The sequence below is a fragment of the Nannospalax galili genome, unplaced genomic scaffold (genome assembly GCF_000622305.1).
Source record: "Nannospalax galili isolate Female #2095 unplaced genomic scaffold, S.galili_v1.0 scaffold589, whole genome shotgun sequence".
Classification (NCBI taxonomy): Eukaryota; Metazoa; Chordata; class Mammalia; order Rodentia; family Spalacidae; genus Nannospalax; species Nannospalax galili.
The window spans coordinates 6265591-6277681 of record NW_008360324.1 but is presented as its reverse complement, the minus strand read 5'-3'; the positions used below and the strand labels follow the sequence as shown (position 1 = coordinate 6277681).

At 48.6% G+C, this 12091-nt stretch overlaps 1 protein-coding gene across 3 annotated transcripts; it reads right to left on the bottom strand.

The window, feature by feature from the left end:
• Positions 1-73: 73 nt before the first annotated feature.
• Positions 74-11017, bottom strand: Nrip2 (nuclear receptor interacting protein 2). Of its 3 annotated transcripts, none has more exons than XM_017796173.2 (7): positions 10567-11017; positions 9637-9834; positions 4118-4267; positions 2738-2820; positions 1977-2094; positions 1694-1746; positions 74-1436 (listed from the first exon to the last, which is right to left on the bottom strand). In XM_017796173.2, exons 1-7 carry the CDS (start codon positions 10663-10665, stop codon positions 1400-1402), a joined length of 738 nt encoding a protein of 245 aa, XP_017651662.1. In that variant the 5' UTR covers positions 10666-11017; the 3' UTR covers positions 74-1399. The 3 variants fall into 3 exon arrangements, 2 of the variants coding, with proteins under 2 accessions (XP_017651662.1, XP_017651661.1); XM_017796172.2 differs by having other exon boundaries at positions 1973-2094; positions 10567-11016; XR_001872250.2 differs by having other exon boundaries at positions 1343-1436; positions 1694-2094.
• Between the last annotated feature and the right edge of the window lie 1074 nt (positions 11018-12091).

Below are 12091 nucleotides of genomic sequence, written 5' to 3'. Positions count from 1 at the left end.
CTTCCCCTAAGGAACTAAGGGCAGAGGCATTATGAGTTCCCACGAGGCAGGGAAGACCACAGAAGGACACAGCTTAAAGAAAGAAGTGTTTATTCAAATGGAAAAGCAGGCTGAGGGCCTGCCCTGGGACAGGTCTGCCATTATATTATCAGCAGGAGACAGAGTGGAGAAGGACCAGAGGTCTCAAAGCAAGGTGATGAGGGAGGGCAATTTTTTCGGAATTGACAGATGTGCTAAGGAGCCCCCTCCTCTACCTTTGAGAGAGGCGAAGAAGCTGAGCTTGCATTCTGGTTCCTCCTTAGTCCTTTCTAGGATTCATATTTTACTTCCACCTAAAGGTCCCGGTTCCCTGGTTTGGGTTAGTTGGATCATTGTCTCTATCCCTAGCCATGATTTGAGAGTCAGATCAGCCAGAAAGACATTTGGAGTCTAGCCTGCTTCTCTTCACAAGCAAGTCAGTGAACCTGAACTCTGAGCCCAGCTGAGAGATAGAAAGCCATGGTTCCAGCACAAAGCATGCTCAAGTTCAGAAGACCAAAGATGAGGGTAGAAAGGAGGCCTAAGGAGGTGGATAGTTCTAGAAGTAAGAAACACTGGATGGTGCATGTCTGCAGATTGACAGCCTCATCATTGTGAGCCTCTTCTAGGGGCAGTTTTCCATGGGGCTCCTTTATACTCCCCTAAAACTGAGAGGCTCAACAGTGCAAAAGCAGGTGGAGAAGGACAGATCCAAAGGTGTCAGAGATAGAGCCAAGGTTCGGCCTGGTTACCCATCAGTAACTGACTCAGACATTTGCAGCCCAGAAAGGGTAGCCACTGAAAGCCCTCAGTCCAGGGACTGGACATTTCTGTGCTAAGCCCTCCTCTTTGCTGAATTACATTATCCCGTTTGCATGTCATCCCAGACTCAGCTATAAGCAGATGGGTACAGGATTAGGAGGGTCCAGGAACCCAGACTAGTGGGGTGTGGCAGTCTAGTGGGAGACATAGAGGAAAGGGCAGTGGAGGAGAGCTTGGGGTGGGCTTTGGGAAGGTGAGGGCAGCAGGTGACTGCAGCCTTTGACTCCACAGCCAGGGTAAAAGCTGGAGCCCATTCTTTGTAGATCCCTTTGTGCAGCTCTGGCTTAGCTGTGTTCTTGATAGGGGATGAGAGAGAATGGAGACCCCAGAATCATGGACACCCTTAGTAGAAATTCCTGGAGCATAGGACAGTTAATAAGAAGCAGAGAAGGAGGTGGTTGACTGTGGGGTCAGGGTGGTGAGAAATGAGACTGACACAGTAGTCTCCACACCGCTCTTCCCCTAAGGCAATGTGTCACCCTAGGGACAGGCTGAGATAGTGGTTACTGGTCAGGCTCTTGGAATGGAGGTAGGAAGGGCAGCTCCGAGAAGGGGGCTTTCAGCCGCAGCACTCCACGGTCCAGGTCAATGCAGCACTGCAGTGTGGACCCAGGATGTGCAGTCACCTTCCTGCCAGCTCACCTGCTCTCCCTCCCCCTCCTGTTCTGCCCACCCCTGCTCCCATTCTGCCCAGTCAGAGAGGAACCCTGTTTTCCTGATTTTCTTTTGGGGTAACTGAAAAAGCAAGATCCAAGGTCCACATCTTGGAGTCTCTTTGTCAATCTGACCTGGCCCTCCACCCTCTGCCTTCTACCCCTTCCAGCACTTTGGGTCCCAAGCATGAGTGCCTTACCTTGAGGGAGCGCAGAGTCTGCAGTCCCAGGCACAATTCAGGGCTCTCCACATCTGTAGGAAACCATTGGAAAACAAGGTTGCACCTGTGATCACTACCACCCTCGTCCCAGCACTTACCCCTCTCCTGTCTGTTCCATTCCCCAGGTTGAAAATAGCATAGAGTAGGAGATCATCAGAACATCTTCAGGAATGCCATGTGCTGGCAGGGCCAAGAAACCCTCTGTTTTGCCCCACCCAGAAGAGAGGAGAGGTGAGAGGTAGGACACGGAGGACTTACCCACCACTTGAGCTGAGCATGCCACAGTCTCCTGCCCCAGCTCTAGCTCCAGCTGTTCCACTTGACTTAGGGGCCCAGGTGCCAGGTCCCCACCTGGAGCTTTGGGGACCTTTTTCCCTAACCTGCAGTTAGAAAGCAAGGGTTATAGCCACCACCATTCCCCCTCCTAATTCTCTGCAGTTAGAAAGGCTATACTGATGGGAGCTCCCAGTCCCTGACCCAAGTGGAGCTAAACCCTGCCCTGCCCTGCCAGAGCTGCTTAGCCTACCTCCACTTTTTAAATTTAACAGCTATATTGAGATACAAATCGTGCCATCAAATACATATGTTGATGTTGATTTTGTTTGGGTTGGTGGGAGATTTGGTTTTTTGAGATAGGGTCTCCTGTAGCCTAGGCTGGTTCAAATATCTTATGTAACAAGGCTGCCCTGAACTCTTAGTTTTCCTTTTGATACCTCTCTCAGGTGTTGGGTTTATAGGCATGTACCACCATGCCCAACAAAATTCATTCTGTGAAAGTATATAATTCAATAGTATTTAGTATATTCACAGAGTGCAACTATCTTCTCTAGATCCTTTGAGAATATTTTCATCACCCCCAAAAGGAGCCCACGCTCAAGCCCAAAGTGGGGGTGTAATCCCAATATTTGGGAGGCTGAGGCAGAAGGATGTTGAATTTGAGGCCAATCTGGGCTACCTAGTGAGACCTTAGTCAAAGACAGAGAAGAAACATCCTATCCTGCCCTCGTTTGGCTGAGCTCTTACCCCAGGCGCCTGAGACATGCCGCTGATATCTGATTGTCCTGGGTACCTGTGTCCACGGCCACTCGAAGCAGCTGGTCCTGGCACTAAAAGAAGATATGTGGTGGGTTGGTGAGTCCTGGGAGAAGTGATTGGGTTGGGGGTTTCAACTTTCCCAGTCCTGTGATTTTCAGAAATGAGGGGCTAAATGAGTTTTCAAAAGTGAAACTGACTCTTGGGGAAAGGAATCAAGTAAGTGAAACTCCACATGATGAGTCCATAAGTAAGGAAGGATCTGGATGTTTAGAGGAACTCATGGGAAGTTAAAGGCCTCTTGGTTAGAGAACTCCAGGTTGGGAGGGGGAGCTGAGAAGACAAGCCTCTTATGCAGATTGCAGACACTCACATATGGGTGACCAAGAAGCTCACCACTGGGGACAGGAAGACAAGTCCTCTGTCTTCAGATATAGACAGGCACTTAGGATGTATACACGAGAAAAAGAAGTGTTCTCATTCCAAACATTTATTGAGTACTATGTAATAAGATGTATTGCTGGTAACTTCAGTGAATGCTGTTCTCAGGAGTGTGAAGGAAGTAAAATATAACTCCCCCTTGAAGAACATTTTAAGGTCTGTGGAAGGATTGTGAGTTCAGTGCCTCAGCTTGGGAGGGTGGAAAGCTGTTTCCTGCTGGAGAGCAAAAAAAGCTTTCAGGGAAGAGGCAACATCTGAGCTGGGCCTTAAAAGCCTAGAGAATGTGGACATGGGATGGTTGGGGCGTAGGAAGAAAGATTTATGGGCAGAGGGGCCATAGGCATTACTGGAATGGTTCAATAATAAGTAGGTGCTCCAGTGGCTCCAAAACAAGGAACCTTGGGGCTGGAGAGGTGGCTCCGTGGGTTAAGGGAACATGATGCTTATCCAGAGGACCTGAGTTCTAGTCCCAGAACCCACGTCTGGTGTCTCAACCACCTGTAACTCCAGCTCCAGGGGATCTGATGCCCTCTTGTGGCCACTGCAGGCACACACACTGCATGCATGTACATAAGTGAAAAAAATAAAAATCTTTTTAAAGATGGGGAGCCTTGGAACATGAACCTTTTCCATATGTGCACATACCACTCTAATCTGTTGAGTGCACTGAAAGGCACACACATTTAAATACACGTTGATAGAAGTGCGTGGACATTGTGATACAATGGTGCTAACAGAAGGCATTGCACAGAGAAGGTAGGCAAGAGGAAGACAGGAAAGCAGATGTGGGGCCAGGAAAGAAGTGAGATGACTTTTTCCCTCCTTTGTAGGCCAAATCAGAAAGGAGAGCAGATGAAGTGGGCCAGGTCAGCAAGTGAGCGGGCTCGGGGGGCTGCTGAATACAAGTCAGTGCCCTGGGAGGCCTCTTACCTTGCAGTTGATAAGAAGAGCTGGAACCTGTGTCCCACTGGTTGTCCTTCTGTCATGGCCATGGATCAGGGCCTGCACTAGAGGAGTCTCCCCCTGAAGCTGGCTCTGGTTTCCCTCCACCAGGCGTCTTTGGATCACACTGTGTGGCTGCTGACTCCATCACAAAACAGTGAAGGCAGGTCTAAGCCCAAGATCCAGGCCTTTGCTTCTTTATCTTATGACTTACAAACTTCAGGATGCTCACCCCAGGTCCACCCAGGCCTGAGAAAGTGGCTGGAGCCAGCCGAGGATCCCAGCAGCCAAAGACTTAAAGCAGAGTGAACCTGCAGATCAAATCTTCCCATCGTTCTGGGACCTCAACAGGTTGTTATTCAGCGAGAAATGGGAAGATGAGAGCAGTCTGGGTTAGATGACCCCCCCCCCCGACTGAAGGAACAGTTAGCAACCAGTATTGTGTTCAGAAAAAACTGTCTCAGGGAGGACTAGAAATTTTGGGTTTTTTTTTTTTTCCTCCTCTGACCTCAACCTAAAATGGGCTCCAGATCCTATGGTTAATGGCATGATATACATACACCTGGCATGCACAAGAGATAGGAGGATCAGGAGTTCAAAGTCATCCTCAGCTGTATGGCAAGTTCAAGGCCAGAGAAGTCTGCATGAGACCCCAGCTCAAAAAACAAAAAGGTTTTTTGAAAATATGATATGGGGACTGGAGAGATGACTCAGAGGTTAAGAGCACTGGCTGTTCTTGCAGAAGATCCAGGTTCAAATCCCAGAATCCACATGGCGACTAACAGCCATCTGTAACTCCAGTTCCAGGGAGTCTGACATCTGTCCTCTGTGGGCATTTCACGACATGGGTGCACTTACATGCAGGCAATACATTCATACACATAAAATAATAAATTTTAAAAATGACAGGACGTTCTGATTAGACTAGTGGACTATCTGGGGTCTTTCCCTCATCTTCAGCTACCCTTATTAGCCCAGTCACTGCCTGGACTCTGCTAGTTTAGCTTCCTCCCTTTGTAGGGATACCCCCACTTCTGTTTCTGCTTTATCCAGACTCTCACAGCTCTGCTGAGCCACTGGATACCTCCACTCACAGGAGCCAGCCTCCAGGACTGTTGTCTTTTCACTGCACCAACTGCACTCCAACATCTCTAAAGCCCTGCTGCTCACAATGCTGTGCTCAAATCAACAGCTTTACTGGCATTCTTCTAGTTTTTTGGTGGAGCTAGTGCCAGGCAAACACTCTACCACTGAGCTGCACTCCTAGCCTGAATCTTGTTGGTTTTTTTTTATATTTTATTATTTTTATTTTATGTATATGAGTGTATTCTAGCCTGCCTATATGTGAGTGCACCCATGTTGTGCAATGCCATAGAGATCAGAAGAGGGCTTCAGATTCTCCTGGAACTGGAGTTAAGGACAGTTCATAGCCGCCATGTGGGTGCTGGGAATTGAACCAGGGTCCGCTGCAAGAGCAGTCAGTGCTCTTAACCGCTGAACCATCTCTCCAGCCCCTGAATCTTGTTTGAACAAGACTCTTGTACACTTTCAAGTTTGAAAAACTGCTTAATATGTAATAATAGGGGCTGGAGAGATGGCTCAGTGGTTGAGAGCACTGGTTGCTCTTACAAAGGACCTGGGTTCATTTCCTAGCACCCATATGGTGGCTAACAGCCATCCTCACTCCAGTTCCAGGGGAATCCAATGCCCTCTTCTGACCTCTTTGGGTACTGCATGACACAAATGCACCTACCTACATGCAGGCAATACATGCATACACATAAAAATTTTTAATGTAAAAACAGGAGCTGGAGAAATGGCTCAGCAGTTAAGTGAGTTTGGTTCCCAGCTCCCACATTGGCTGGCTTACAACCACCTGTAACTCCAACTCCTGTATACATACATACAAACACACATATACATAATTAAAAATAAATATTTTTTAAAATATTATTTTTATTTTATGTGTATGAGTGCATTGCCTGCCTGTATGTAAGTGTACCCATGTCATGCAATGCCACAGAGGTCAGAAGAGGGCTCCGGATTCCCCTGGAACTGGAGTTAAGGATGGTTCGTAGCGACCATGTGGGTGCTGGGAATCGAACCTGGGTCCTCTACAAGAGCAGTCAGTGCTGTTAACCGCTGAGCCGTCTCTCCAGCCCCTAAAAATAAATCTTTTTTAAAAGATGTAAAAATAACCACACAAGCCAGGTATGGTGGTGCATGCATGCCTGTACTTCCAATACTCAGGAGGCTGAGGCAGGAGAACTGTCATGAGTTCAAGGTCAGCCTGGGTTATCTAAAAAAAAAAATGTATTATTCTCATGCATAAAATGCTGGTATGGTAGCTCACCTGCCCTGAGGATTTCTTTTTCATTAAAATTCTAATAAAATTGTAAAACCTTAAAAAAAAAAATGCTGGTATAGTGAAAGCCCATATTTTCTAAGCTGGTCTCTAGATGGCCTGGCTGCTGGCTGTCTGGACGGTCCACCTCTTTTTTCCACACAGTGCCCCCAACAACACTGCTCTTCCTGAAGCCAGGCTCCACTCCTGCTCTCCTCTCTTGCTGAAACCCCTCTTCCTTGCTCTCACTAGACCATCCTGGATGAGTGGCTTCCCATAGTTCATTCAGTAGAAGGCCTTTATTCTACATCTGTAATTCCACTTATACCTGTAAGTAGTGCAGGCCTCTGCCTCCTGGGAACATTCTGTCCTCCAGCTCCCTTCCTCTCAGCTCCTTTGGTCATGCATCTCATAGATGTTATTTTTGGATTTCACCCTCACCCAGCCTGGAGAGCCCTTGAAGTCAGATCTCTTTTACTCATCTTTATGTCCCAGGGCCTAGGTCAGTATACAATAAATGCCTCCTGGGCTCTGGGTGTGTGGCTCAGTCACAGAGTGCTTGCCTGGCATGCACAAGGACCTAGGTTATCTAGTACTAAATCTCTGATACTAAAAACAGAAAAAGATTAAAATGTTTAATTTCAGCCAAGTTTGGTGGCATATACCTGTCATCCCAGGATTCAGGAAGCAGAGGCAGGAGGATCACCTCAATTTGAGGTCAGCCTGGTCTCAATAGTGAGTTCCAGGCCATCCAGGCCTACATAGTGACCTGTCTCAAAAATTAAAATGACAGGTGTAGTGGCACACACCTTTAATCCTAGCACTTGGGAGGCAGAGGCAAGTGGATCTCTAGGAGATCAAGGCCAGCCTGATCAGCGTAGTTTCAGGCCACCTGGGCTACCGGGAGACCCTGTTTCAAAAAGACCAGGAAAGGGTCTGGAGAGATAGTTCAGCAGTTAAGAGTAGTGGCTGCTCCTGCAGAAGACCTGGGTTCGAATATCAGCACACCTATGGTGGCCAACAACCATCCATAACTCCAGTTCCAGGGAATCTGACACCCTCTTCTATCCTCTGCAGATACTGCATAACATGGGTGCATTTACATACATGCAGGCATAACACTCATAAAATATTTTTAAAAGACCAAAAAATAATAAGTAAAAGCAAAAATAAAATTCTGGGTTTTTTAATTTTGTTTTTGTTTTGTTTTGACTTTTTTGAAGCAGGGTCTCCCTGTAGCCCCAGCTGTCCTGGAATTCACTACATAGATCAGGCCTGCCTCTGCCTCCCAAGTGCTGGGACTACAGGCGTGCACCACCACACCTGGCATAAAATTCTGTTTTTATAAACTTAAAAGAACTTGTCCTTTAATCCCAGCACTTGGGAGGCAGAGGCAGGTCGATCTCTGTGAATTCAAAACAGCAAGCTCCAGGACTACATAGTGAGACCCAGCCTCAAGGAAAAAAAAAAAAAAGTTGTAGGCCAGCCTGGGCTATATAATATAGCAAATTCAGGCCAGCAGGACTACGTAGTGAGACTCTGGGATTGGGGTGGGGGACTCCTGAGGAATGGCAGTAGCTGCCCAGGCTCCCCCTCTCCACCTGCCCTCTCCCCTTGGGAGCCTGGGATTGTTTTTCCACCCTTGACCTCATGAGGCTTGGTGGTTCCTCCCAGCAGCAAGCTGCCAGCGCTGGGAAAGTGCAGTGAACTCAGAGCCTGAGCTGGGAAGAAGGGACTCTGCTGTTCTCATGTCCTACCTTTCCCACGGTGGCTTCAGCCACCAGGCCTCTCCCACTGTTGGGAAGTTTGTTCCAGAGCTATTCCAAGGAGGGAGATGGGGTGGGGGTGTGCTCCCAGCCTGTTGCCTCTTCACTCTCAAAGTCATAGGAGCTAACTGCTAGAGATCAGTACAGGTGCTGAGGCAGAGGAGAGAGGGGGAACACCTGGACCTCATTAGAAGGCTAGGGCTGTTATTCTAGGATGGCAATGTCCACAGGGAAACTGCTGGGTCAGGTAGGATGGTCCCCAGAACATGGAGAAGCACAAGAGTCCAAGCCCCTGGGAGCCAAAGAACCTGCTTTCCTCTCCCTGTTCCTCAGCTTTGCTCTGTTGGTCTCCTTTGGGGATGCTGGGATGGAGCTAAGGGTTTTCTGGAGGGGAAATCCAGGCTAAGAGAACAAGAGAAAGGTAAGGCCTGGTCAGAAAAGCAGCTGAGGGATTCACTTGCCCCCAGGGAGAAGTGGCTTCCACAGCATAGAAGTCCATAGTCTCTGGGCCCTTCAGAGTTCTCCATCTCTCAACTAAATGGAATCATAGTGGGGAAAATACTGATCCAATTTCTTTAGTGCTTTCCATTAGCCAGGCACTGTCCCCAAGTCCTACGTATGTGGAAGCTCCCAAAACTCTCACAGCAACCTTACCAGGTAGATGCTGACAATTTTATCCTCATGTAACAGATGAAGAAACTAAGGCACAGAGACTTAACTTCCCAAGTTACAGTATCAGGATTTGGTCCCAAGCAAGCTCTTAACTGCTGCCTCTCTGAGGGCAAAGACTGTGCATGCAGCCAACCCTGACCCCTCTTCCCTCTTTATCCTTACCCCAGCCCTATCCCCTCTGGGGGCTCCTTCAACCAGAATGGACAGAGGGAGACAGCTTCACAGAGACAGGTGGTTCAGGCCAGAGCCATGGGAACCCCTGATGCCCAGAAGAATGTGAAAACCTTCAGTGCTTTAGGCTGAAGAGAAAGAGCAAAGAATGGTCAGGTCTATGAAATAAGATAAATATGTGGGCAGCTCTGAGGGAACCTGATGAGCACAGGGAGTTATAACCCTAAGCTGGCCAGTTCTCTGGGCCCTGTGGCTTCACATGGCTCTTCCACTGGATTTCCAGGTTCCCTAGACTTCTACTCCTAAACAGCATAGTTCTCTACTGTCCCCAAGAAGCCCTGGGCTCTAAGGAGATGGGGGAAACTGAGCTGTGACAACAGGGATCCCGAGGGCCATCAGGCCAAGGAATATCCCAATGGAAGAACTGGGGAGGGTCAGGAGGAAGCCTTGCAAGTTGGCAGGAGAATGGAATCAGAAGGCTGAGGGTCTGCCCGCTTCCTGTCCCCCACCCTGCTCCCCAGGATATGGAGAAGAGAAGAGAGAAAGGGGCTCACCAGGTCCTTGGAGGTGCCAAGCCTCTTGAGGCTGTCCAGGGGCAGCAGGTCAGCAGAGTCCTTGTGTAAGAACTGAGTGGCCTGTTTGAGCCGGCGCTGCTGGCTCAGGTGGGCTCGGTCCTGAAGCAAGGCTTCCTGTCCTCTCCTCCTGTAGTCTCCCTCATTTCTCTTGGCCTCCTGCCCGGTGTTCATGGCTTCCTGGGGTAAGTAGGCAGGGATGTCTAGGTGTCCCTCCCCACGTCCTCTCTGCCCCCAGCTCTCTCTGCAGCTTCTTGCCTGTCTCTGTCCCTGAACTACAGCTCTCCTTCTGACAGGAGGGTCTCAGCAGGAAGAAAAGGAGAAATAAATAAATAAATAATGGGCAGGAGGAGCCGCGTCAGACACCAATTTCCAGAGATTGCAGTAGAGGGAGCGAGGCTCCAGCTGGAAAAACCCAGCCCTGGAAGAGAGGGAGGGCTGGCAAGGCCTTCAGACTGGCAGGCTGCAAAAGCATCCAGCTGCTGGGTCCTGGTCGGAGTGGGCGGTGGATGGTGTGTGCCCATGTTGTAAACTGTCAGGAGGCTGTGCCAAGTCATTTGACGAGGGTGTGCTTAGCGTTGTGTGGGAGTGTCAGCCTGTGCGCTTGGTATGCATAGGGGAGGCAGGCAAGCGTGTCCCTGCCCTCTATGTATGTGTGGACCTGGGAATCTGAGCACAGGGAGTCAGGGGGTCTTCTGACACCCTCCCAGTCTCTAGAAGTCAGCCACCCAGTTTTTCCTCCACCTGCTGTCCTCTGCAGCCAAGGTTGGGGGTGCTAGTCAGACAGCATGAAATTACCATTCCCTCCTCTCCCCCTGCCCATCATAGACCTGCCTTGTTTGCCATCCCCCTTGTCAGGTAGTCTCAGTGTCTCCCAAACTGCAAGAACAGAAATTTTCTAGTAATACAGACCCTCTTCCTTGTTAGATGCTGAAATCCCGGTGAGATGGTGAAGAAGGCTGGGGAATGTTCTAAGACCCAGTTAGTCTCCTCGGCTGAATTAGCCTGCATCTGTGCCAGTGACTCACCTTGGTCTCCTCCCCTTGTTGTTGAACAGTTCCAGAGTCCAAGCCAAGCCTAGCAACACAGTCCTATAATCCTAGCTGCTCAGGAAGGTGAGACAGGAGGATTACAAATTCAAGGCCTACCTGGACTACAAGCTAAGTTCAAGGCCAGGCTTTCAACTTATCAAGACCCTGTCTCAAAAATAAAAAGGGGATGGGGTAGTAAAGATATGACTAATCTGTTAAGAGCACATACTACTCTTTCAGGAGATCCAAGTTCCATTCCCAGCACTCATGTCTGGCAGCTCACCACCTGTAATTCCAGCTCCAAGGGATCCAGCCCCCTCTTCTGAACTCCTTGGGGCACCTGCACTCACAGGTGTACATTACACACACACACACACACACACACACACACACACACACATATATATATAAAATTAAAAATTAAAAATAAATCGGGCATGGTGGCACACACCTTAAGCCCAGCATTCAGTGGGTCTCTGTGAGATTGAGGCCAGCCTGGTCTTCATAGTGAGTTCCAGGCCAGCTGGAACCACAGCTTTAAAAAAAGAGGGGGGTGCTGGAGAGATGGTTAAGGCTGACTGCTCTTGCAGAGATCTTGAATTTGGTTCCCAGCACCCACATGATGGCTAACAACCATCTGTAATTCCGGTTCCAGGGGATCTGATGCCCTCTTCTGGCCTCTGCAGGCAATGCACACGTGATACATTTACAAGCAGGCAAAACACTCATACACATAAAATAAAAATAAATATTTTTAGGCCAGGTGTGGTGGTACATGTCTTTAACCCCAGCAGAGGCAGGCAGATCTCTGTGAGTTCAAGGCCAGCCTGGTCTACATAATGACTTCTAGGCCAGCTGGGGCTACAGGGAGATCCTATCTCAAAAAGACCAAAAAAAAATTTTTTTTAAGAAAATAAATAAAAACAAATTTTTTTAGCTGGGTATGGTAACACATGCTTTTGATCCCAGCACTTGGGAGATAGAGGCAGGCAGAAGTCTGAGAGTTCCAGGCCAGCCCTGTCTACATAAGGAGTTCCAGGCCATTCGGGGCTACAGGGAGACCCTGTCTCAGAAAGACAAGACAAAAAACAACCTTTTTTTTTTTTTAAATTTAATGTGTATGAGTGTATTGCCTGCATGTATGTAAGTGCACCCATGTCGTGCAATGTCTGTGGAGAAGAGGGTGTCGATTCCCTGGAACTGGAGTTACAGATAGTTGTTAGCCACCATGTGGGTGCAGGGAATCAAACCCAGGTAGTCTGCAAGAACAGTTAGTGTTCTTAACCGCTGAGCCATTTCTCCAGCACCAATAAATCTTCTTTTTAAAGTAAGAGGGCTGGGAATGGTAATTTGTGTGCTACGGCAAAGTAACAACACAGAAACAGTTACGCAGTCCCAAAACTCCA